Here is a 26958-nt window from a genome sequence, read left to right on the forward strand (position 1 = left end):
CCATATCCCTTGATCCCTTTAGCCTTAAGAAATATCTCTAACTCCTTCTTGAATATATTTAATGAATTGGCCTCAACTGCCTTGTGTGGTAGAGAATTCCACAGGTTCACCACTCTCTGGGTGAAGAAATTCCTCCTCATCTCTGTCCTAAATGGCTTACCCCTTATCCTTAGACTGTGACCCCTGGTTCTGGACTCCCCCGCCATCGGGAACATCCTTCCTGCATCTAGTCTGTCTAGTCCTGTTAGAATTTTATAAGTTTCAATGAGATCCCCTCTCATTCTTCTAAACTCCAGCCCAATCGACCCAATCTCTCCTCATACGTCATTCCTGCCATCCCAGGGTTGTGGAAATCTGGAACTCTCTCCCCCAAAAAGCTGTGGAGGCTGGGGGGTCAATTGAAAATTTCAAAACTGTGATTGATGGATTTTTGCTGGGTAAAGGTATTGAGGGATACGGAACCAAGGCGGGTAGATGGAGTTAAGGTACAGATCAGCCGCAATCTAATTGAATGGAGGAACAGGCTCGAGGGGCTGAATGGCCTCCTCCTGTTCCTATGTCCTGATGATAAATAATTCTCTAACTGAAGGAATTGCTCCCCACACAACCCTATCCCTCTGTATTAGCTGTTTCTGCCAACCCTGCGCCCCCCCGCCATGCTACAAGCTTTGTGTGGCTGACTGATGCTACACCTTCAGGATGAGCCAAAGAATGAGCTTCCTGGGGTGGGGAGGGGGGAGGGTCACCTGTTTACAAATTGATCACGTGATCGGCGTTTCACAGCCTGACCCTTAAACTCACTTCCTGCGTCATCCACGCTCTGCCTGGGTGGGAAGAATGACCCCGTTTTAAGAAAGCGATCCTTTTGTCAGCCTATCCCGTAGCATCAGCTTTGCCCAGTCAGTATCGTTCTCTCGCCCTCTGAGTCAGAAGGATGTGGGTTCGAGCCCCCACTCCACAGACTTGAGCCCATAGGCTGGCATTCCCAGACCAGTAATGAGGAACACCGCACTGTCAGAGGGGCAGTACCGAGGGAGCACTGCACTGTCGGAGGGGCAGTACTGAGGGAGCGCCGCACTGTCGGAGGGGCAGTACTGAAGGAGCGCTGCACTGTTGCAGGGGCAGTACTGAGGGAGTGCCGCACTGTCGGAGGGGCAGTACTGAGGGAGTGCCGCACTGTCGGAGGGGCAGTACTGAGGAAGCGCCACACTGTCGGAGGGGCAGTACTGGGGGAGCGCCGCACTGTCAGAGGGGCGGTACAAAGGGAGCACCGCACTGTCGGAGGGGCAGTACTGAGGGAGCGCTGCACTGTCGGATGGGCAGTACTGAGGGTGCGCCACACTGTCGGAGGGGCAGTATTGAGGGAGCGTTGCACTGTCAAAGGGGCAGTACTGAGGGAGCGCTGCACTGTCAGAGTGGCAGTACTGAGGGAGCGCCGCACTGTCGGAGGGGCAGTACTGAGGGAGCGCTGCACTGTCGAAGGGGCAGTACTGAGGGAGCGCTGCACTGTCAGAGTGGCAGTACTGAGGGAGTGCCGCACTGTCGGAGGGGCAGCACTGAGGGAGCACCGCACTGTTGGAGGGGCAGTATTGAGGGAGTGCCACACTGTCGGAGGGGCAGTACTGAGGGAGCGCCGCACTGTCAGAGGGGCAGTACCGAGGCAGCGCTGCACTGTCGGAGGGGCAGTACTGAGGGAGCGCCGCACTGTCGGAGGGGCAGTACTGAGGCACGCTGCACTGTCAAAAGGGCAGTACTGAGGGAGTGCTGCACTGCCAGAGTGGCAGTACTGAGGGATCGCCACACTGTCGGAGGGGCAGTACTGAGGGTGTGCTGCACTGTAGCTAACCCGTGCTGTACCTGCCCTGGGAGTGTTTGATTGGACAGTGTAGAGGGAGCTTTGTTCTGTATCTAACCCGTGCTGTATCTGCCCTGGGAGTGTTTGATGGGACAGTGTAGAGGGAGCTTTACTCTGTATCTAACCCGTGCTGTACCTGCCCTGGGAGTGTTTGATCGGACATTGTAGAAGGAGCATTACTCTCTATCTAACCCATGCTGTACCTGCCCTGGGAGCGTTTGATGGGACAGTGTAGAGGGAGCTTTACTCTAAATCTAACCCGTGCTGTACCTGCCCTGGAAGTGTTTGATGGGACAGTGTAGAGGGAGCTTTACTCTGTATCTAAGCCGTGCTGTACCTGCCCTGAGAGTGTTTGATGTGACAGTGTAGATTGAGCTTTACTCTGTATCTAACCGTGCTGTAGCTGCCCTGGGAGTGTTTGATGGGACAGTATACAGGCAGCTTTACTCTGTATCTAATCCATGCTGTACCTACCCTGGGAGTGTTTGATGGGACAGCGTAGAGGGAGCTTTACTCTGTATCTAACCGTGCTGTACCTACCCTGGGAGTGTTTGATCGGACAGTGTAGAGGGAGATTTACTCTGTATCTAACCCGTGCTGTACCTGTCCCGGGAGTGTTTGATGGGACAGTGTAGAGGGAGCTTTACTCTGTATCTAACCCGTGCTGTACCTGCCCTGGGAGTGTTTGATGGGATAGTGTAGAGGGAGCTTTACTCTGTATCTAACCCGTGCTGTACCTGCCCTGGGAGTGTTTGATGGGACAGTATAGAGGGAGCTTTACTCTGTATCTAACCCGTGCTGTACCTGCCCCGTGAGTGTTTGATGGGGACAGTGTGGAGGGAGCTTTACTCTGTATCTAACCTGTACTGTACCTGCCCTGGGAGTGTTTGATGGGACAGTGTAGAGGGAGCTTTACTCTGTATCTAACCCGTGATGTACTTTCCCTGGGAGTGTATGATGGGAAAGTGTAGAGGGAGCTTTACTCTGTATCTAACCCGTGCTGTACCTGCCCTGGAAGTGTTTGATGGGACAGTCTAGAGGGAGCTTTACTCTGTATCTAACCCGTGCTGTACCTGCCCTGGGAGTGTTTGATGAAACAGTGTAGAGGGAGCTTTACTCTGTAACTAACCCGTGCTGTACCTGCCCTGGGAGTGTTTGATGGGACAGTGTAGAGGGAGCTTTACTCTGTATCTAACCCGTCCTGTACCTCACCTGGGAGTGTTTGAAGGGACAGTGTAGAGGGAGCTTTACTCTGTATCTAACCCGTGCTGTACCTGCCCTGGAAGTGTTTGATGGGTCAATGTTGAGGGAGCTTTACTCTGTATCTAACCCGTGCTGTACCTGCCCTGGGAGTGTTTGATGGGACAGTGTAGAGGGAGCTTTACTCTGTATCTAACCCGTGCTGTACCTGTCCCGGGAGTGTTTGATGGGACAGTGTAGAGGGAGCTTTACTCTGTATCTAACCCGTGCTGTACCTGCCCTGGGAGTGTTTGATGGGACAGTGTAGAGGGAGCTTTACTCTGTATCTAACCCGTGCTGTACCTGCCCTGGGAGTGTTTGATGGGACAGTATAGAGGGAGCTTTACTTTGTATCTAACCCGTGCTGTACCTGCCCTGGGAGTGTTTGATGGGGACAGTGTAGAGGGAGCTTTACTCTGTATCTAACCCGTGATGTACTTTCCCTGGGACTGTATGATGGGAAAGTGTAGAGGGAGCTTTACTCTGTATCTAACCCGTGCTGTACCTGCCCTGGAAGTGTTTGATGGGACAGTCTAGAGGGAGCTTTACTCTGTATCTAACCCGTGCTGTACCTGCCCTGGGAGTGTTTGATGAAACAGTGTAGAGGGAGCTTTACTCTGTAACTAACCCGTGCTGTACCTGCCCTGGGAATGTTTGATGGGACAGTGTAGAGGGAGCTTTACCCTGTAGCTAACGCGTGCTGTACCTGCCCTGGGAGTGTTTGATGGGACAGTGTAGAGGGAGCTTTACTCTGTATCTAACCCGTGCTGTACCTGCCCTGGAAGTGTTTGACGGGTCAATGTAGAGGGAGCTTTGCTCTGTATCTAACCTGTGCTGTACCTGCCCTGGGAGTGTTTGATGGGACAGTGTAGAGGGAGCTCTACTGTATCTACCCCGTGCTATACCTGCCCTGGGAGTGTTTGACGGGACACTGTAGAGGGAGCTTTACTCTGTATCTAACCCGTGCTGTACCTGCCCTGGAAGTGTTTGATGGGACAGTCTAGAGGGAGCTTTACTCTGTATCTAACCCGTGCTGTACCTGCCCTGGGAGTGTTTGATGAAACAGTGTAGAGGGAGCTTTACTCTGTAACTAACCCGTGCTGTACCTGCCCTGGGAATGTTTGATGGGACAGTGTAGAGGGAGCTTTACCCTGTAGCTAACGCGTGCTGTACCTGCCCTGGGAGTGTTTGATGGGACAGTGTAGAGGGAGCTTTACTCTGTATCTAACCCGTGCTGTACCTGCCCTGGAAGTGTTTGACGGGTCAATGTAGAGGGAGCTTTGCTCTGTATCTAACCTGTGCTGTACCTGCCCTGGGAGTGTTTGATGGGACAGTGTAGAGGGAGCTCTACTGTATCTACCCCGTGCTATACCTGCCCTGGGAGTGTTTGACGGGACACTGTAGAGGGAGCTTTGCTCTGTATCTAACCCGTGCTATACCTGCCCTGGGAATTTTGATGGGACAGTGTAGAGGGAGCTTTACTCTGTATCTAATCCGTGCTGTACCTGCCCTGGGAGTGTTTGATGGGACAGTGTAGAGGGAGCTTTACTCTGTATCTACCCCATGCTGTACCTGCCCTGGGAGTGTTTGACAGGACAATGTAGAGGGAGCTTTACTCTGTATCTACCACATGCTGTACCTGCCTTGGGAGTGTTTGACGGGACAGTGTAGAGGAAGCTTTGCTCTGAATCTAACCCGTGCTGTACCTGCCCTGGGAGTGATTGATGGGACAGTGTAGAGGGAGCTTTGTTCTGTATCTACCCCGTGCTGTACCTGCCCTGGGAGTGTTTGACGGGACAGTGTAGAGGGAGATTTGCTCTGTATCTAACCTGTGCTGTACCTGCCCTGGGAATGTTTGATGGGTTAGTGTAGAGGGAGCTTTACTCTGTATCTAATCCGTGCTGTACCTGCCCTGGGAGTGTTTGATGGGACAGTGTAGAGGGAGCTTTACTCTGTATCTACCCCATTGCTGTACCTCCCCTGGGTGTGTTTGATGGGACAGTGTAGAGGGAGCATTACCATCATCAAATCCCCCACTATCAACATCCTGGGGGTCACCATTGACCAGAAACTTAACTGGACCAGCCACATAAATACTGTGGCTACAAGCGCAGGTCAGAGTCTGGGTATTCTGCAGTGAGTGTCTCACCTCCTGACTCCTCAAAGCCTTTCCACCATCCACAAGGCTCAAGTCAGGAGTGTGATAGAATACTCTCCACTTGCCTGGATGAGTGCAGCTCCAACAATACTCAAGAAGCTCGACACCATACAAGACAAAGCAGCCCACTTGATTGGCACCCCATCCACCACCTTAAACATTCACTCCCTCCACCACCGGCGCACCGTGGCTGCAGTGTGTACCATCTACAAGATGCACTGCAGCAACTCCCCAAGGCTTCTTCGGCAGCACCTCCCAATCCCGTGACCTCAACCACCTTGAAGGACAAGGGCAGCAGGCGCATGGGAATATCATCACCTCCAAGTACCCCTCCAAATCACACACCATCCTGACTTGGAAATATATCGGCCATTCCTTCATCATCGCTGGGTCAAAATCCTGGAACTCCCTCCCTAACAGCACTGTGGGAGCACCTTCACCACACGGACTGCAGCGGTTCAAGAAGGCGGCTCAGGGCAATTAGGGAAGGGCAATAAGCGCTGGGCCTTGCCAGCGACGCCCACATCCCGTGAATGAATAAGCAAACACTTGCTGTACCTGACATTTGGGTGATGCAGACACTGGCCACAGAAAGTAGATTAATAGCTAATTTCCCAGACATCCCCCAGCTTGATGGTAATAAAATTCTTGCCTCTAAATTGACGTCACTAAAGCTGACCGAAATATAGATGAGGCAGGATGTGGATTCCATTTCCTTAAACACGCAATCAAACACTAGCCTCCCCCACGGCACTTCTATTTTGAAAAGCTTTCTGGGACCGCAGCACTGTGACACAAACGAGCTTGTTGTAAAGGTTCGATTGTTAACTTGTATGTTGTGTTGCCGGATACAGCAAGCCTGGGGTGAGCCTGACCTGCCTCTTCCAGCAACACAAAATATAACAAAGCCCCTCGTCAGCACAACACCAGCAGCTGGGAACAGATGGGTTGATTGGGAATGGATCCCAGGTTATGCGCATCTATCATGGCCACAGAACGATTGCCTGAGGTGTTAATTGGTTAATCAATGCCTGGAGGGGAGAAATTTGTAATCCTAAATATTATTAACGATTTCTCACATTAGGAACAGGAGGAGGCCATTTAGCCCTTCGAGCCTGCTCTGCCATTCAGCAAGATCGTGCCTGATCTGTATCTTAACACCATCTGCCCGCCTTGGTTCCTTAACCCTTAATACTGTTGCCTAACAGAAATCTATCAATCTCAGTCTTGAAAGCTCCAATTGACCCCCAGCCTCACCAGAGTTCCAGATTTCCACTAGCCTTTGTGTGAAGAAGTGCTTCCTGACATCACCCCTGAACGGCCTGGCTCTAACTTCCAGGTTATGCCCCCTTGTTCCCCCGCACGTGTTGAGAAGCAGATTGTCATTACAAGATGCCCCCATGCTCATAGATTCCAAGGTTGGGTCCCAGCATGAGGTAGCGACTTTGATTGATAGCTGATCCCGAGACCTTTTGAGAAGATGGCCAGATTGGCCAGAGCACTTCATGATGGGCAATTTGTGTTAGGGACTTTCTTTAACTGGACTATGTTGGTCGAAACCAGCCAACCTTCAGTGGGCAGATAGTGTTAAAAATTCACAACCATCAGCTGCAAGGCTGAATGATTTAATCTGTGCCAGCCTTTCCACCATCTACAAGGCACAAGTCAGGAGTGTGATGGAATACTCTCCACTTGCCTGGATGAGTGCAGTTCCAACAACACTCAAGAAACTCGATACCATCCAGGACAAAGCAGCCCACTTGATTGGTACCCCATCCACCACCTTAAACATTCACTCCCTTCACCACCGGCGCACCGTGGCTGCAGTGTGTACCATCTAGGGTTGCAAAATTCTGGGAATTTTTAAAAGAGGAAACTTTCCATGGGAATTTATGGGAATTTTGGGAATTTATGGGAATTTTGAGTTTTTTTGCACACTGATGGTTTTTGTCTCTGACCCTTATATTATCTTTGTCGTCAAAATAGACATACTGTTCCATACAAATAAAAACAGGCTTTCAAAACTTTATTTAGGTTATAATTTTGAACTTTATTGAACCCCCACAAAAAAGACCCATCTAAAATAAAATAAAAAGAGCGTCAGCTTATTTAGCCTGTAATTTGTCCTTATTTTGTCCCTTTGAGTCTTCTACTCATGAGTCTTCTGAGTCTTCTACTCCTCATTGCTCCTCCTGATTCTCTGACTCTGGTTCTGACGTGTCCATTTCCTCCTCTGTGTCAGTGTCTAGCTGTGTGGTGGACACTTCTGTATCTGGCTCAATAAGTTGTAGGTTCGCCCGGATAGCCACCAGTTTCTCCACTCTCTTGTTAGTCAGCCTGTTGCGCACCTTTGTATGCGTATTCCCAAAAAGTGACCAGTTTCGTTCAGAGGCCGCTGATGAAGGTGGGATTTGGAGTATCACCGATGCAATAGGTGACAGGGCCTCAGATGCACAAAGTCCCTTCCACCAGGTATGTGCACTGATATGCTTGCATGATTCCCATAACCCATCCCCATTCCAAAGACCTTGCTTGGTAGAGAACTTTGCCAGACTTCCCAGAACTTTTGCCCACATCCAGATTGAGATGGTGTGAGAGGGTAGAAATCACACTGTAAGCGCTGTTGATCTGTTCTCCAGAAAGTATTGGTCTCCCAACATGCTTTGGGTCCAGCATGTATGCTGCAGCATGAATCGGCTTGACACAAAATTCTTGACGCGTCTGTATGAGTTGAACAATTGCCTTCTCCTCTGCTTTGAGCAGCAGGGATGTGGGTAGGGCAATGCTGATTTGTTCTTTTAAATCAGTAAAAAGCCTGAGAACATCTGACAAGACAGCGTCATCTCCTTCAATCTGAGCAATTGCAGATGCTACTGGTGAGAGTAGTTTAAGGCTGCTAACCAAAACACATCATCCAGCAGTATTTTCTTGATGGTGGTTTCCATATCCCCAGACTGGGATATTGCCATTTCTTGCAGCGACTCCTTACCCTCCAGAAGGCTGTTGTACATTATGACAACACCACCCCATCTAGTGTTGTTGGGCAGCTTCAGTGTGGTGTTCTTGTTCTTTGTCATTTGCTTGGAGTTGTAGGTTGCTGCAACTACCTGTTTTCCCCTGACATACTTAACAACTTGCTTGGCTCTCTTGTACAGTGCTTCCATGGTTCTCAAACCCATGATGTCCTTGAGGAGCAGGTTAAGCCCATGAGCTGCGCACCCAATAGACGTAATATGAGTGAAGTTGTTGCATTTGGATAAATGCTGCTGCATCTTTGTGGCATTCTTTACATATGGCTTTCTACAGTATTTGCACATGTACACAGTCTTTCCATCTTTAATGCCTGGGGTAAAATGCTTCCACACATCCGACGGTAAACGTGGCATTGTTCTATGCAGAGAAATAAAGGGCATTCATCTCTGTCGAACTGCGGTCGATCAGCACGATTGCAACAGGGTGAGTACATTTTTGCTGATGCTCCATGTGATGGAAGCATGACCTGTACACACACGACGCTACATCACCAATAGTGTATTATTTTGTATATTTTAAATTGAAGGACAACAGAGTTTAACAAGTAACTGGTTTATCTGGTATAAAGTCTGATTTACTTACTGCATCATCACAACATCAGCAGAAAACAAAATGACTTCCCTCAGGACCCCTAACCTGGATCTTAAAAAAACTATAGCAGTCTTACAGATGCCTGCAGGCCAATCACAATTCGATATGCAAATATTACAAATAGAGGGAGCTAATCGCTCATCCACTCATCCAACCAATCAGGACACATTTGTTCACAGTCACACACAAAACTTGTAATTATTAAAACAAGCCAAGTAAGAAGATAAACATATATTGATTAAGAAATTCCTTAATAATTAAGATTCCATCTCTGTTAGTAATTTTAAGAGAGGGCCTGTGGAAAAAAAGAAAGAAATACAAAAAAAACAATATTATGCTAGCATGTGCTTTTTTGGGCAAAATTCCCAAAATTCCCAAGCTAAACTTCCCGTGGAAAATTTCCAGAAATTTACCGGAAACTTTCCACCCCTTTGCAACCCTAGTACCATCTACAAGATGCACTGCAGCAACTCGCCAAGGCTCCTTCGGCAGCACCTCCCAAACCCACGACCTCTACCACTTAGAAGGACAAGTGCAGCAGGCGCATGGGAACACCACCATCTCCAAGTTCCCCTCCAAGTCACACACCATCCTGACTTGGAAGTATATCAGCGTTGGGTCAAAATCCTGGAACTCCCTTTGCTGCCCTTGTCCTTCTAGGTGGTAGAGGTCGCGGGTTTGGGAGTTGCTGCCAAAGAAGCCTTGGCGAGTTGCTGCAGTGCATCTTGTAGATGGTACACACTGCAGCCACAGTGCGCCGGTGGTGGAGGGAGTGAATGTTGAAGGTGGTGGATGGGGTGCCAATCAAGCAGGCTGCTTTGTCCTAGATGGTGTCGAGCCTCTTGAGTGTTGTTGGAACTGCACTCATCCAGGCAAGTGAAGAGTATTCCATCACACTCCTTACTTGTGCCTTGTAGATGGTGGAAAGGCTTTGGGGAGTCAGGAGGTGAGACACTCGCCGCAGAATACCCAGCCTCTGAACTGCTCTTGTTGCCACAGTATTTATGTGGCTGGTCCAGTTAAGTTTCTGGTCAATGGTGACTCCCAGAATGTTGATGGTGGGAGATTCGGCGATTGTAATGCTGTTGAATGTCAAGTTAAGTTACACAGTAAGGGTTCCCTGTCGCAATCAATGGGTCGGGCAGAAAGGAGGCGCACTCCGGAGTGTAGGGGACGCGAGGTCCGCTTATGGCCGATGATATTGAACGTGATAAAACCCCCAAAACATGATGGGCACCTTTTCAAAAGGGAAAGGATTGTGGCTGGCACTTGAACCCACAGTTATCTGTGGAGAACTTGGCTGTTTACAACTTCACTTGTGTTGCAGACCGGAACATCCTTGCTAATGCTACCCTTTTACTGAGAGTTGAACCAGGCAAATGTAGAGAAATGAACAATGACATATTTATAATCATGTTTGGTCACTGTGGTGTATCCAGTCTCGGAGGCTGCAGTTAGCCTGCCAACGGCTCAATAGCTTTGCAACGTGGAGCAGACAGATAGCGTCTGGGTAGTGTGTGATTCAGTGCCTAGTGAATGAGACTGGAGCCCTCGTCTTATTGAAACCGGTTAATGATTTTTATTCTACAGAAAAGAAACAAAACAATCCTTCTGTCGGAAATTAGAATCATAGTCGGATATAGCACAGGAGGAGGCCATTCGGCCCATCGTGCCTGTGCCGGCTCTTTGAAAGAGCTCTCCAATTAGTCCCACTCCCCCCTGCTCTTTCCCCACAGCCCTGCAAATTTTTCCCCTTCAAGTGTTTATCCAATTCCCCTTTTGAAAGTTACTATTGAATCTGCTTCCACCGCCCTTTCAGGCAGCGCGTTCCAGATCACAACAACTCGCTGTGTAAAAAAAAATTCTCCTCCTCTCCCCCTCTGGTTCTTTTGCCAATCACCTTAAATCTGTGTCCTCTGGTTACCGACCCTCCTGCCACTGGTTCTCCCTATCTACTCTATCGAAATCCATCATAATTTTGAACACCTCTATTAAATCTCCCCTTAACCTTCTCTGCTCTAAGGAGAACAATCCCAGCTTCTCCAGTCTCTCCACGTAACTGAAGTCCCTCATCCCTGGTACCATTCTGGTCAATCTCCCCTTAACCTTCTCTGCTCTAAGGAGAACAGCCCCAGCTTCTCCAGTCTCTCCACGTAACTGAAGTCCCTCATCCCTGGTACCATTCCAGTAAATCTCCTCTGCGCCCTCTCCAAGGCCTTTACATCCTTCCTAAAGTGCGGGCCCCAGAACTGGTGCTGCGACGTAGATGGTTTGCCGATGTGCTTGGCTGGGAACTGTAGCGAAACTAACTGGCGGTCTGTGCTCCATCTGTTCAGAAATCGACCTGGAGAAAGTCTACGATTACAACGAGTACTGGGAGGTGACCCGCCAGCTGTACGCCCCGTTCGACTGCACGGCCACCATGAAATCGGGTAACGCCGACGTCTATCAGAACGAGATCCCCGGGGGCCAGTACACCAACCTGCACTTCCAGGCCCACAGCATGGGCCTGGGCAACAAGTTCAAGGCGGTCAAGAAGGCATACACCGAGGCCAACAAGCTGCTCGGAGACTTGATAAAGGTGAGACCCAAAGGTCCTTGCAGGCGGCATGGGGGTGGTGTTAGAAATCGGTATTCCTGAACCCTCCCGTGCGTTTATAAATATTGGAGGGTGGCCAACCCGCCAGGATTGCCCTGGAATCTCCGGGAATCGGAAGATTCATCTCTGGGACACTGGCTGCGAGCCACAACCGGGAGAAAAAAATCACTGGGGCGTTGATAAATGGTTTTGGTTTTTTAAATTTTGTTTATGAGTTATGACAATCTCTGAGACGGGAAAGAAAGGCGGTGTGACAGGCAGCCGAGAATCGTCCAGCCGGGGTAACGAAGAGTCTCTCCGCTTTCCGATTGGCCGTGGGCAGGCGGGGCGCCGCAAGGATGGGCGGCCAATGGCGGGAGTGCGTGGGGGCGGGGGCGGGGGTGGTTGGAGGCGGGAGGTCACATGATGAAACCTCCAGGGAATACGCCCAACCAGAGTTGGCGACCCTGGTGCTGAATCAGTATTCCTGATCTCCTCATTCATCGGGCCAAGCGGTGAGGGGCCTGTCGGGGCCACAGGGTCGTACGACCAGAATGGTGCCCACCTGATTCTCCCAGCACTTGTAACCCTTCTGTCCAGGCTCAGGGGTCACTGCCCTTCTGCCCCCAGCCCTGAATGGGGCTCGAACCCACTAGAGGTGAGAATGGTTCATCTTTTTTTTTGTTCATTCATGGGATGTGGGCGTCGCTGGCAATTTATTGCCCGTCCCTAATTGCCCCTTGAGAAGGTGGTGGTGAGCCGCCTTCTTGAACCGCTGCAGTCCGTGTGGTGAAGGTGCTCCCACAGTGCTGTTAGGGAGGGAGTTCCAGGATTTTGATCCAGCGACGATGAAGGATCGGCGATATATTTCCAAGTCAGGATGGTGTGTGACCAAGAGGGGAGCATGGAGGTGGTGGTGTTCCCATGCGTCTGCTGCCCTTGTCCTTCTCGGTGGTGGAGGTTGCGGGTTTGGGAGGTGCTGCCGAACAAATTTCCAGACGTTCAAAATCTTCTGCCAACGCACCGAGGGCTTTCTCTGTCCCTTTCGGTCCCCCAGTTCCGTGTGAAAACGGCTGGTGAACAGAGGGCTAGTTACGGCTCCTTTTCAACAACGGTCTTTGCTCTCTTTGGTTGCTAGGTGACCCCTTCCTCGAAGATCGTGGGCGACCTGGCGCAGTTCATGGTGCAGAACAACCTGACGCGGGAGGATGTGGAGCAGGACGCCGAGGAGTTGTCCTTCCCCCAGTCACTGGTGGAGTTCCTGCAGGGGTACATCGGAATTCCCCACGGGGGCTTCCCCGAGCCTTTCCGCACCAAGGTAAGATCCCATTCCCCGCACCGTGCCTGCTGCTGCCTGGGCCCTGAGCTCTGGAATTCTCTCCCTAAACCGCCAATGGCGGAGCGGTGAAAATCGGGTGGGGGAGGGGGATGCGCAAGAGGACAGAATTGGAGGAGCGCAGAGATCTCGGCGGGTTGTAGGGCCGGAGGAGGTTACAGAGATGGGGAGAAGGGCGAGGCCATTGATGGATTTGAACACGAGGATGAGAATTTTTAAATCGCGGCGTTGGTTGACCGGGAGCCAGTGTAGGTCAGCGAGCACAGCGGGTGACCGGTGAACGGGACTTGCTGCGAGTTCAGACACAAGTTTTGGATGTGCTCAAGGTTACGGAGGGTTCATAAGAACATCAGAAGTAAGAGCAGGAGTCGGCCATTCGGCGCCTCGAGCCTGCTCCACCATTCAATAAGATCATGGCTGATCATCGACCTCAACTCCACTTTCCCGCCCGATCCCCATATCCCTTGATTCCCCTAGAGTCCAAAAATCTATCGATCATAGCCTTGAATGTACTCAAAGACTCAGCATTCACAGCCCTCTGGACGTAGAGAATTCCAAAGATTCACAGCCCTCTGAGTGAAGAAATTCCTCCTCATCTCAGTCTTAAATAGCCGGCCCCTTATACTGAGACTGTGCCCCCTAGTTCTAGACACTCCAGCCAGGGGGAAACAACCTCTCTGCATCTACCCTGTCAATCCCCTTCAGAATCTTGTATGTTTCAATGCGATCACCTCTCATTCTTCTAAACTCCAGAGAGTATCGGCCCAATCTACTCAGAGTATAGGCCCAATCTACTCAGAGTATCGGCCCAATCTACTCAGAGTATAGGCCCAATCTACTCAGAGTATAGGCCCAATCTACTCAGAGTATAGGCCCAATCTACTCAGAGTATAGGCCCAATCTACTCAATCTCTCATCATAGGAAAATCCTCTCATCCCAGGAATCAATCTAGTGAACCTTCATTGCACCACCTCCAAGGCAACTCCCTTATACGAGGAGACCAAAACTGTGCACAGGTGTGGTCTTACCAAGGCCCTGTACAATTGTAGCAAGACTTCCTTACTCTTATACTCCAACCCCCTTGCAATAAAGGCCAACATGCCATTTGCCTTCCTTATTGCTTGCTGTACCTGCATGCTCGCTTTCTGTGTTCCTTGCACGAGGACACCCAAATCTCTCTGGTGGAAGGCTGGCCAGGAGAGCGTTGGCCTGTAATAAAAACTAAAAATGCTGGAAATACTCAGCAGGTCAGGCAGCATCTGTGGAGAGAGAAACAGAGTTAACGTTTCAGGCCGATGACCCTTCGTCAGAACTGGAAAAAGCTGGAGAGATTAAGAGACAAAAGGGATGATGGCGCGAGGCAAAAGGAGGTGGTAATGGGACAAGTTAAGAAACAAACGATGGGTCTAGATGAAGTGTAAATGGCAATGGCAGCGTGAAAGACAGCTGCCATGTGAGAGAGAGAAAAAATATGGAAAAAAAAGATAGCGGCCGAGGTTATGATCTGAAATTGTTGAACTCGATGTTGAGTCCAGAAGGCTGTAAGGTGCCTAATCGAAAGATGAGGTGCTGTTCCTCGAGCTTACGGTGAGCTTCATTGGAACAGTGTAAGAGGCCGAGGACGAGGCTGAGCATTGGTCTGTGATGGACAGTTCGAAAACATACCGTTCATGGCTGGGTGGCCAGGGTTTATGAGGTGAACCAGACACCGTACACGTCTTGTGTTGGAGCAGGTGACAGCGGAGAGATTTCCGCTGACAGAGCAGGCCAGTGTGAGCTCTCTGAGGTGTGCGGCTCTGAGATCTACCACGTGATTTTGTATTGTCCCCACTGACCACCTGGTAGGATGGGGGGAAATAAGGACAGAGATTGACAGGCCGTCCGGTCCAGGCAGGAGCTGTCTGAGGGGAGGTAAACATAATTTTGTTACCCGCCACAGTTTGATAAGGATTCGGGGCTTCCGTTCATTGCAGAGCAGCAGTGGATGAGGGGATCCAACTGGTGACTGTGGCCCAGGCTGCCCTTCCCCAGCACGCACGGCTCAGCTGACAGCCGGGGTAACAAGGAAAGAGGTGGGCAAATCACCTGAGACACCCCTCAACATCTCCTGATGCACAGCCACTCCGACACACCCAGAAACATACACAGCAGTCAGTCCAACAAAGCAGGACTTGAGGTGGATAGGTTTTATTTTTCTTAAAAAGTAAAACACTTTTAGTAATCTATGAGGAACATAGGAAGAGGAGGAGGCCATTCAGCCCCTCGGGCCTGTTCCGCCATTCAATCAGATCAAGGCTGATCTGTACCTCAACTCCATTTAACTTCCTTAGCTCTACATCAATGTTCCCGTTAAGCTGCGCGGTTGCGTGGCGGTCTGGAGGTCCCGCACAGGCGCTTGTCGACTTATCAATGGAAAAACCGCGCAAGGGCGGAAATTTGAATGGATTGCGTGGCCCGTTAAAGGGGGCGGGCACCCGAAAAAAATGAGAGGGAACATTGCTCCATATCCCTTGATACCCTTATCCAACCAAAATCTATCGATCTCAGTCTTGTAAGCTTCGGTTGACCCCCAACACCACAGCCTTTTGAGGGAGAGGGTTCCCGATTTCCACTCCACTATGTGTGAAAAATTGATTCCCCTCCTGAACAGGCCGACCTGGCTCTAATTATAAGGTTCTGCCCCCTTGTTCTGGACTCCCGCCCCCCTCCCCCCTCCGCCCCCCACCAGAGGAAATAGTTTCTCTCTCTATGTACCCTGTCGAATCCTATTAGCATTATAAACACCTCGATCAGATCACCCCTCAATCTTCTGTACTGGGTCACAGACCTGAAACGTTAACTCTTGTTTCTGTCTCCACGGATGCTGCCTGGCCTGCTGAGTGTTTCCCAGCATTTTCTGTTGTCATTTCAGATTTACAGCATCCGCAGTATTTTGCTATTGTAGAATGAGAGGGTGTGCTTGATTAGGAACAAGTGTTGAAAACCATTTATCTGTCATTCCTTGCCTAAAATAGCACCATTCGGATTTGTAAATCACCATTTCCCTGCCTCTAGTTATAGCACAGTTCCCTGGGAGGCATTGTGATGGTAGCAGATTCCATTTTTCTTCGGCTTATGACATTTATAAATATAAATATTGGCTTTATTAATAGAGGAATAAAGTACAGAAGCAAGGACGCTATGCGCAACCTTTATCAATCACTGGTTAGGCCTCAGCTGGAGTATCGTGTCCAATTCTGGGCACCGCACTTTAGGAAGGATGTCAAGGCCTTGGAGAGGGTGCGGAGGAGATTTACTGGAATGGTTCCAGGGATGAGGGACTTCAGTTATGTGGAGAGACTGGAGAAGCTGGGGTTGTTCTGCTTAGAGCAGAGAAGGTTAAGGGGAGATTTAATAGAGGTGTTCAAAATCATGAAGGGCTTTGATAGAGTAGAGGCGGATAGGTGGAGAGATATAAATGTAAATAGGCTACGGGGGAAAGAGCAGGGAGGAGTGGGACTAATTGGAGAGCTCTTTCAAAGAGCCGGCACAGGCACGATGGGCCAAATGGCCTCCTCCTGTGCTGTAAGTTTCTACGATGTTATGATTTTCATATAATGGTTCAGAATTTGCTGTCAATATAACAATCGCCGCTATTTATGCATAAATGCTACAGCGACTTCAGGCGGGGTTTAAGCGCGGAAATCCAAAAGTTGCTGTCCGAGATGCGCTGTTAGCTTCGCAAAAAAAAACGGCCCATCGCCGTCTGCCTCCCTGTTGACAAGCACTGAACAGCGTGAAGTTGCTGTATTTGCGCGATAGATACAAATTCAACTCGTCACAGAAAGTTGTCCATTTGAAGTCGAAGCACCCTTTCAACGAGGTGATAGTGTTAATTACTGCCAGTCAACCTCTCTGGTACTGAAAATTAACTATTACTAGCGTGGAGTCTCATTCCTCCAGCTTTTAATTGTTGTTGGAGATTTATTTTAAAAAATGTAACTTCTCCCTTTTTTCTCTCTCTTTTTTCTCTCTCTCTTAATCTTTCTTTCCCTCTCTTTATTTCGCTCTCTCTCTACCTGATTTGACATTGAATTCACCCACTCTAATTGACCCTTCCTGCTCAGTCCTTGCGCTGTTTAATTTCCCACACCTTCAATCTGATTGCTCTGTTGCTTGCCCTCTTCTCTCGGGTCCCAGATGCCCTGGTTCCCCCTCGCTGCGACGTTGTCAGCTCGCCCTTTCAACAATTCACATCGTAAAAAAATCCCGGAGATTAAATGGGCAAAGCCTGACTAACGACGGGTGCCGTTCATTGACCAGTTACGGGAGCTTCTGGGCCGATGTTTTCTCTTTGATATTTTAGATATTTTGGGTGGGCATGTGTGCTGTGAGGAGGATGCAGAGAAACTCCAGTATGATTTGGATAGGTTGGGTGATTGGGCAGATGCATGGCAGATGCAGTATAATGTGGATAAATGCGAGGTTATCCACTTTGGTGGCAAAAACAGGAAGGCAGATTATTATCTGAACGGCAATAGATTGGGAAAAGGGGAAGTGCAATGAGACCTGGGTGTCCTTGTGCACCAGTCACTGAAGGTAAGCATGCAGGTGCAGCAGGCGGTTAAGAAGGCAAATGGTATGTTGGCCTTCATAGCGAGAGGATTCGAGTACAGGAGCAAGGATGCCTTGCTGCAGTTGTACAGGGCCTTGGTGAGACCACACCTTGAGTATTGTGTGCAGTTTTGGTCGCCTTATCTGAGGAAGGATGTTCTTGCCATGGAGAGAGTGCAGCGAAGATTCACCAGACTGATACCTGGGATGGCAGAAATGACGTATGAGGAGAGATTGGGTCGATTGGGCCTATACTCGCTGGTGTTTAGAAGAATGAGAGGGGATCTCATTGAAACTTATAAAATTCTAACAGGACTGGACAGACTAGATGCAGGAAGGATGTTCCCGATGGCGGGGGAGTCCAGAACCAGGGGTCACAGTCTAAGGATAAGGGGTAAGCCATTTAGGACTGAGATGAGCTGGAATTTCTTCACCCAGAGAGTGGTGAACCTGTGGAATTCTCTACCACACAAGGCAGTTGAGGCCAATTCATTAAATATATTCAAGAAGGAGTTAGATATATTTCTTAAGGCTAAAGGGATGAAGGGATATGGGGAGAAAGCAGGGACAGGGTACTGAATTTGGATGATCAGCCATGATCTGATTAAATGGCGGAGCAGGCTCGAGGGGCCAAATGGCCTACTCCTGCTCCTGTCTTCTATGTTTCTATGTTTAGATACGTCACGAGTCTAAATGGAATCCTGTCAGCCGCCGTTTTTGAGAATTCTTTTGTCCTTCCGTCGGTGCACAAGTCAGTCTGGCCGTAGTTTTAGGGGGAGGAAACCCTGGGGCCCTGTCGGCCGCCTATTGTTACAGGTTAATTACATTTGCGATTCTCTCATGTTTGTGCGGTGTCTGTGCGTGGTGAGCTTGTCATGTCCTAGCAGGGCCAAGCTGTCTATCTGAGCAGAGCCAAGGGTGTTTGATATGCAAGTCAGGAGGCAAAGCGTTGATAATCCATCACACGCTGCCAGTCTGCAGGTCACATTCCATCTGTCTGAGATTTACAATTGATTTAAGAACATCTTTACCTGACGAGTGCGAGTGGCCTGCGTCGATCGGGAATGTCGGAAGCCTGCTTGTCGTAGAGTAGGCGTGCCTATTCTGGAGTTCCCCTGATTCAACGTGCGATGCCCCCCCATTGTGGTCTGGAGCTGGGACTTGGTGGCGTGAGATCACGGCCACATTAAGGTCATCAAAGCTTCAGTTAAAATAAGCTGAAAAGGTCTCCAGGATTTGAGATGTTTTATTATTTTTAAGTTTAAAGCAGTCAACGTGGCACAGTCGGTCGCTCTCTCGCGCCTCTGAGTCAGGAGGTCGTGGGTTCGAGCCCCACTCCAGAGACCTGATCCCATAATCCAGGCTGACACTCCCAGTGCAGTGCTGAGGGAGCACCGCACTGTCGGATGGGCAGTGCTGAGGGAGCGCTGCACTGTCGGAGGGGCAGTACTGAGGGAGCGCCGCACTACCTGGAAGGCAGTACTGAGGGAGCGCTGCACTGTCGGAGGGGCAGTACTGAGGGAGCGCCACACTGTCAGAGGCTCAGTACTGAGGGAGCGCCGCACTGTCGGACAGGCGGTACCAAGGGAGCGCCGCACTGTCGGAGAGGCAGCACTGAGGGAGCGCTGGACTGTCGGAGAGGCAGTACTGAGGGAGCGCTGCACTGTCGGAGGGGCAGTACTGAGAGAGCGCCACACTGTCAGAGGCTCAGTACTGAGGGAGCGCTGCACTGTCGGACAGGCAGTACCAAGGGAGCGCCGCACTGTCGGAGAGGCAGTACTGAGGGAGCGCTGCACTTTCGGAGGGGCAATACTGAGAGAGCGCTGCACTGTCGGAGGGGCAGTACTGAGAGAGCGCTGCACTGTCAGAGGGGCAGTACTGAGGGAGCGCCGCACTGTCGGAGGGGCAGTACTGAGAGAGCGCTGCACTGTCGGAGGGGCAGTACTGAGGGAGCGCTGCACTGTCGGAGGGGCAGCACTGAGGGAGCGCCGCACTGCCGGAGGGGCAGTACTGAGGGAGTGCTGCACTGTCGGAGGGGCAGTACTAAGGGAGTGCTGCACTGTCGGAGGTGCTGTTTTTCGGATGAGACGTTAAACCGAGGCCCCGCCTGCCCTCTCAGGTGGATGTAAAAGATCCCACGGCCACTATTGGAAGAAGAGCAGGGGAGTTCTCCCCGGTGTCCTGGGCCAATATTTATCCCTCACCCAACATCACTAAAACCAGATGATCTGGTCATTATCACATTGCTGTTTGTGGGATCTTGCTGCTGCGTTTCCTACATTACAACAGTGACTCTTAGTGACTCTTCAAAAATATCTCATTGGCTATAACATGCTTTACGACATCCTGGGGCTGTGAAAGGCGCTATATAAATGCAAGTCTTTTTAAGAAAATGTTTTAAGTTTAAAGCATTGTGTAATACTCCTGACCACCTCACTTCCCTTTCTGACCTCCATGTCAGCTAAAATTGTAAACTGTTCCATCTCCGCCGGCACCTCCCTCTCCCCTTCAACACAATCACCGTTACCCGCTCCCCAAAATACCCAGCCTCGGCTCTTCCATTCTCACCAGCTCTTGTGCCATTTCCAACCTCTCTTTAGAATTTGTTGTCTCCTCAGCTCCGCACCCACTCTCCCGAAACTCCACCTTCGAATCCCTCCAGTCCAGATTCCGCCCTTCTCCCATCACTATACCGTCCTTCACCAAGGCCGTGAACGACATCCTCCTCACCCAGTCTGCAGCGTCCCACATGGTTATCCCCGCTTCCCTCCTCCAATGTCTCTCCTCCATCGCCCAGTTCCAAGGGATGGGCCCTCACAGGGTTCAGGTTTCACCTATATAATCACAAATGAACTTCAACATAGATAAGTGTGAGCTAAAACATTTTGGTAGGAAGAATGAAGAGGCCACCTTCTCCTTGAAAAATAAAGGCTGGACTTTGCCAATGGGGAGCTTTTGGAGGCGGGACTCCCACTTGTCGGGCTTTAGTCCCGCCTCCATCGACTTGTGACCAACCCACGCTATTTTCCCTTGATTGATCTTGTTAAGCCCGCCCAGCCGGCTCAGCAGGCCAATTAAGGGGAAGCCGGTTACAGAGAACGTCAGATGACTTGTCATCGTTTGACAGCTCTGTCAAACTCTGACATTCTCTGTTGTTTGATGAGTCCTTGTATTCAAAACTCATCAAACCTCTTTTGTGAGCAGAAATTAGATGGTTGTTGCATCGGAGAATGCAGCAGCCATCTGTCATCTCTGCTGGTCAGATGCGAGACTCTCCGCATCCCCAATGAGTGAAGCCTGCAGGAAGAAACAAAGGTAAGTAAACATTTTCTATCACTTTTCACTTACCTCACATACTCACCTCTCCACACTTGCACCCATCACTTACCTTCACAGCGCACTTTTGCACCCCTCCGACCCCCACAAACCCTCTGCTCACCTCGGTGACCCTGGCGGGGTTTCAAGACGTCGGGAAGCCCGCACCTCTGGTGGAAAAATGGGGATAATCCTCTTAACTGCCTGTTAACTACCTGTTAACAGGCAGTTAAGTGGCTGTAATCCCTTTCCCGCCTCCAGGAGACGGGACCCGGCGCGGGTCAGCTACCCGCCTCCTGGGAAGATGGCACAGAGGCGGGTTGGGGGCGGGATGGGCACCCGCCCCCAGATTCTGCCATTTTCCCGGCAGTCCCATCTCCAAAGGGCTGGCAAGATCGCGCCCAAAGTGTCTAAATGGGGTAGAGGAACAGAGGGATCTGGGGATACAGATACACAAATCATCAAAGGTTGCAACGCAGGTTATCAAGGCCGTAAAAAAGCAAACAAAGCACTGGGTTCATTTCCAGAGGGATAGAGTTGAAAAGCAGAGAAGTGATGTTAAACTTGTATCGAACCTTGGATAGACCGCACTTGGAGCACTGCGAACAGTTGTGATTTCCACATTATAAAAAGGATACAGAGGCACTGGAGAAGGGGCAAAAAAGATTTACAAGAATGATACCAGAATTGAGAGGTTATAACTATCAGGAAAGACCAAACAGGCTGGGGCTCTTTTCTCTGGAAAAGAGAAGGCTGAGGGGTGGTGACCTGATAGAGGTCTTTAAAATTATGAAGGGGTTCGATAGGATAGGCGTAGAGAAGATGTTTCCACTTGTGGGGGAGACCAGAACTAGGGGCCATCAATATAAGATAGTCATTGATAAATCCAATAGGGAATTCAGAAGCAACCCAGAGAGTGGTGAGAATGTGGAACTCGCTACCACAGGGAGTGGTTGAGGCAAATAGCAGAGATGCATTTAAGGAGAAGATAAACACATGAGGGAGAAAGGAATGGAAGGATATGTTGATGGGGTGAGATGAAGTGGGGCGGGAGGAGGCTCGTGTGGAGCATAAACACCGGCACGGACCAGTTGGGCCGAATGGTCTGTTTCTGTGCTGTGTATACTCTGTAACACAGCCAGTGTATTTTAGCAATGTCTTCCCTTCCCGCCACACACTGTCACCTCGCGAGACCCCAAGGATCGATCCTTGCCCCCGCCTTTTCCTCGTTTCGTTGCTGCCCCTTGGAGACATCATCCGCAGGCACTGCCACCCCAGCTCTGTCTCTCCGCCATCTATGTCACCACCCCTTCCCAACCATTCAACAATGCCCCCCTACCCATTCAATTAGATCACAGCTGGTCTGAACCTCAACTCCAGTTACCCAACTTTGCTCCATATCCTTTGATACATTGAGATGGTGTTTGTGGGCTGGGATAGCACTCAGGGATTGAGCAGATGTCCTGGGATTGAGGAGGTGCCCAGAGATTGAGGAGGTGCCCAAGGATTGAGGAGATGCCCAGGGATCGAGGAGGTGTCGTGGGATTGAGGAGGTATCCTGGGATTGAGGAGGGACCCAGGGATTGAGGAGGTGTCCTGGGATTGAGGAGATGCCCAGGGATCAAGGAGGTGTCCTGGGATTGAGGAGATGCCCAGGGATCAAGGAGGTGTCCTGGGATTGAGGAGGTGTCCTGGGATTGAGGAGGGATCCAGGGATCGAGGAGGTGTCCTGGGATTGAGGAGGTGTCCTGGGATCGAGGAGGTGTCCTAGGATCGAGGAGGTGTCCTGGGATCGAGGAGGTGTCCTGGGATTGAGGAGGGGTCCAGGGATTGAGGAGGTATCCTGGGATTGAGGAGGTGTCATGGGATTGAGAAGATGCCCAGGGATTGAGGAGGAACCCAGGGATTGAGGAGGTGTCCTGGGATTGAGGAGGGACCCAGGGATCGAGGAGGTGTCCTGAGATTGAGGAGGGGCCCAGGGATTGAGGAGATGCCCAGGGATTGAGGAGGGACCCAGGGATCGAGGAGGTGTCCTGGGATTGATGAGGTGTCATGGGATTGAGGAGGCACCTAGGGATTGAGGAGATGCCCAGGGATGTGGAGGTGCCCAGGGATTGAGGAGGGACCCAGGGATTGAGGAGGTGTCCAGGAATTGAGGAGGGACCTAGGGATTGTGGAGGTGCCCAGGGATTGAGGAGGTGTCCTGGGATTGAGGAGGGACCCAGGGGCTGAGGAGGTGTCCTGGGATTAAGGAGGTGCCCAGGGATCGAGGAGGTGCCCAAGGATTAAGGAGGTGCCCAGGGATTGAAGAGATGCCCGGGGATTGAGGAGATGCCCGGGGGTTGAGGTGGTGCCCGGGGGTTGAGGAGATGCCCGGGGGTTCAGGAGGTGCCCGGAGGTTGAGGAGATGCCCGGGGATTGAGGAGATGCCCGGGGGTTGAGGAGATGCCCGGGGATTGAGGTGATGCCCGGGGATTGAGGAGATGCCCGGAGGTTGAGGAGATGCCCGGGGGTTGAGGAGGTGCCCGGGGATTGAGGAGATGCCTGGGGGTTGAGGAGATGCCCGGGGGTTGAGGAGATGCCCGGGGGTTGAGGAGATGCCCGGGGGTTGAGGAGATGCCCGGAGGTTGAGGAGATGCCCGGGGATTGAGGAGATGCCCGGGGGTTGAGGAGATGCCCGGGGGTTGAGGAGATGCCCGGGGGTTGAGGAGGTGCCCGGGGGTTGAGGGGATGCCTGGGGGTTGATGCACTATCAATTGCTACAAAAGACTGGAGATTGAGAAAGTAATAAACAGGCTTTTATTACCAAAGAACAGAGCATGCCTCTTGTGGTTGCCTGGTATCCAAAAGGGCTGGAGGCTTCTGAGCAGCGACCTTTATACCCAGCCATGAGGGTGGAGCCAGGGGCGGAGTCAGCTGAGGCATGCACAGACAAGTACAACAATATGCAAGAGTGAACAACAGTACTAACAGTGAACAACAATACTAACAACAGTGGTTTACCACATTCACCCCTTGTTTAGAATTGAGTCCGGCGGGGTGAAGTGCACTAAAAATTTGTGTACTGAAGTCTATCAGGAGGCCTTGTAAGCCGTCCTGAGCGTCGCAGCAGCGGCGGTGATGGTGCAGCATCCAATGGTGAACCCGGTGTCTCGTTCAGAGGAGGTGTAGCAGGTGGCGGACCCTGGGGCTGCTGCATGCCGTCTACAGGGTTCAGAGCATGGGTAATGGGAGGTGGTCTCTCAGAGGCACCCGAAGGTGCGAGGTCTCGTGCGGGGACTGTGTCCTGGGGGTAGGCAGGAGTAGCGGTGGGTGGCGAAGAGGGTGTTTCAGGAGCACCTGCAGGTGCGAGGTCTCGAATGGAGACTGTGTCCTCCCGCCCGTCCGGGTACACCACGTAAGCATACTGCGGGTTGGCGTGGAGGAGGCTCACCCTCTCGACCAGGGGGTCCGCCTTATGGGTCCTCACGTGCTTCCGCAGTAGGACGGGACCTGGAGAAGTCAGCCATGTTGGTAGCGAAATCCCCGACGTGGACTTCCTGGGGAAGGAGAACATTCTCTCGTGAGGAGTGGCATTGGTGGGTGTACAGAGCAGCGACCGAATGGAATGGAGCGCCGCAGGGAGGACCTCCTGCCAGCGGGAGGTCGGAAGGCCCTTAGATTTTAAGTTTAAAAGGACTGCCTTCCAGACTGTCGCATTCTCCCTTTCCACCTGGCCGTTACCCCGGGGGTTGTAGCTGGTGGTCCTGCTTGTAGCAATGCCTCTCGCGAGCAGGTACTGCCGAAGTTCGTCGCTCATAAAAGATGAGCCCCTGTCGCTATGGATATAGCTAGGGAAACCGAACAAGGCGAAGAGGTCATTCAGACATTTAATGACCGTGGTACTGGTCATGTCCGAGCAAGGGATGGCAAACGGGAAACGGGAGTACTCATCAATTATATTGAGGAAGTACACATTGCGGTCAGAGGAGGGGAGGGGCCCTTTAAAATCGATGCTCAGCCGCTCGAAGGGGCGCGTGGCTTTGATCAGGCTCGCTCTGTCTGGCCTATAAAAATGCGGCTTGCACTCGGCACAGATCTGGCAGTTCCTGGTCATGGTCCTGACCTCCTCGATGGAGTAGGGCAGGTTACGGGATTTGATAAAATGGAAGAACCTGGTGACCCCCGGGTGGCAGAGGTCATTGTGGAGGGTCTGTAGCCTATCAACCTGCGCGTTGGCGCACGTACCACGTGATAGGGCATCTGGGGGCTCATTGAGTTTCCCGGGCCGGTACAAGATATCGTAATTGTAGGTGGAGAGTTCGATTCTCCACCTTAAGATCTTGTCATTCTTGATTTTGCCCCGCTGCTTATTATGAAACATAAAAGCCACTGAACGCTGGTCAGTGAGCAGGGTAAATCGTTTTCCGGCCAGGTAATGCCGCCAATGTCGCACGGCTTCCACAATGGCCTGGGCCTCCTTTTCGACAGAGGAGTGTCGAATCTCGGGGCCCTGGAGGGTCCTTGAGAAAAAGGCCACGGGTCTCCCCGCCTGGTTAAGGGTTGCAGCTAGGGCAAAGTCGGATGCGTCGCTCTCCACTTGAAAAGGAAGGGACTCATCCACAGCGTGCATTGTGGCCTTCGCAATGTCTCCTTTTATGAGAGTGAAGGCTGCACAGGCCTCTGCTGTCAGGGGGAAGGAGGCGGACTTGATGAGGGGTCGGGCTTTATCCGCATAGTTGGGCACCCACTGAGCATAGTAAGAGAAAAACCCCAGGCATCTCTTCAGTGCTTTCTGGCAGTGGGGGAGGGGGAGCTCCATAAGGGGGCGCATTCTATCGGGGTCTGGGCCGATGACTCCGTTCTCCACTACGCAGCCAAGAATAGCGAGGCGCGTAGTACGAAACATACATTTGTCTTTGTTGTATGTGAGATTCAGCCGCTGGGCCGTCCGGAGGAATTTCTCTAGATTAACGTCGTGGTCCTGCTGGTCGTGGCCGCAGATGGTGACGTTGTCTAGATATGGGAAAGTGGCCTGGAGCGCGTTCTGGTCAACCATCCGGTCCATCTCCCGTTGGAAGACAGAAACTCCGTTGGTGACGCCGAAGGGAACTCTGAGAAAGTGATAGAGCCGACCGTCAGCTTCAAAAGCTGTGTACTGGCGGTCCTCAGCCCTGATGGGGAGCTGGTGGTATGCCGACTTCAGATCAATCGTCGAGAACACCCGGTATTGTGCTATCTGATTGACCATGTCAGATATGCGGGGGAGTGGGTATGCATCTAGTTGGGTGTAGCGATTGATCGTCTGGCTGTAGTCAATAACTAGGCGCTGTTTTTCGCCAGTCTTCACTACCACCACTTGTGCTCGCCATGGGCTGGTGCTACTTTCAATAATCCCTTCCTTCAGGAGTCTCGCTACCTCGGATTTAATGAAGCTCCTATCCCCAACACTGTAACGCCTGCTTTTGGTAGCGATGGGCTTACAGTCGCGGGTGAGGTTAGCGAACAAGGAGGGGGGGGGAACTTTAAGGGTGGAGAGGCTGCAAATGGTGCACGGCGGGCGATTTAAAAGCTGCTGGCTGCAGACTGTGAGTGGGGGGAGGGGTCCGTCATACGCTAATGTGACACTCTTAAGGTGGCACTGAAAATCCAACCCCAGTAGAACGGCAGCGCAGAGATGGGGCAGGACCAGAAGTTTAAAATTTTTGTATTCTGTGCCCCTTACTGAAAGGGTCACTACACAGTAGCCACCGACGTCCGCTGACTGGGCTTTGGAAGCCAAAGAGATCCGATGGCGCGTCGGCAGGACCGGGAGAGAGTAACTGCGCACCGTGTCGGGGTGGATAAAGCTCTCCGTGCTCCCGCTGTCAAAAAGGCAGGTAGTGGCGCGGCCGTTTACCGTAATATCCATCATGGACCTGGACAGTTGATGAGGGAGAGATTGGTCCAGCGTCACGGAGGCCAGCGTATGGTCGAGCGAGTCGATGTGGTCGTCAGATGAGGCGGTGGTTGAGTCCGGCTCCCCCGTGGTTGAAGTCGGAGGCGTCCAAGATGGCGGACAAAATGGCGGCGCCCACGGTCCCGATCCCCACGCGGCTGGGGGAGCCCAAGATGGCGGACAAGATGGCTGCGCCCACGGTTCGCACGCAGCGCTGCTGGCGTTAGCGGTCTTCCCTTTGCAGGCGCTAACGTAGTGACCTTTCTTCCCGCAGCCGGAGCAGGTAGCATTCTTCGCGGGGCAGCGTGCTCTAGGGTGTTTAGCTTGGCCACAAAAATAGCA

At 51.5% G+C, this 26958-nt stretch overlaps 1 protein-coding gene across 1 annotated transcript in view; it reads left to right on the plus strand.

Annotated features, from left to right (window-relative positions):
- The window catches only part of LOC147092802 (pyruvate carboxylase, mitochondrial-like), a gene marked incomplete at its 5' end in the record, with an annotated part of 1160114 nt that overhangs the window by 1059551 nt on the left and 73605 nt on the right, over window positions 1–26958 (plus strand). Inside the window, 2 exons of the mRNA XM_085976052.1 lie at window positions 11213–11457; window positions 12593–12772. Coding sequence (XP_085832178.1) covers window positions 11213–11457; window positions 12593–12772 — 425 coding nt within the window. The remainder of the gene's footprint in view (window positions 1–11212; window positions 11458–12592; window positions 12773–26958) is intronic.

Source organism: Somniosus microcephalus, unplaced genomic scaffold, assembly GCF_052327205.1.
Source record: "Somniosus microcephalus isolate GS21.2 unplaced genomic scaffold, FLI_Smic_1.0 unresolved_chr2, whole genome shotgun sequence".
Classification (NCBI taxonomy): Eukaryota; Metazoa; Chordata; class Chondrichthyes; order Squaliformes; family Somniosidae; genus Somniosus; species Somniosus microcephalus.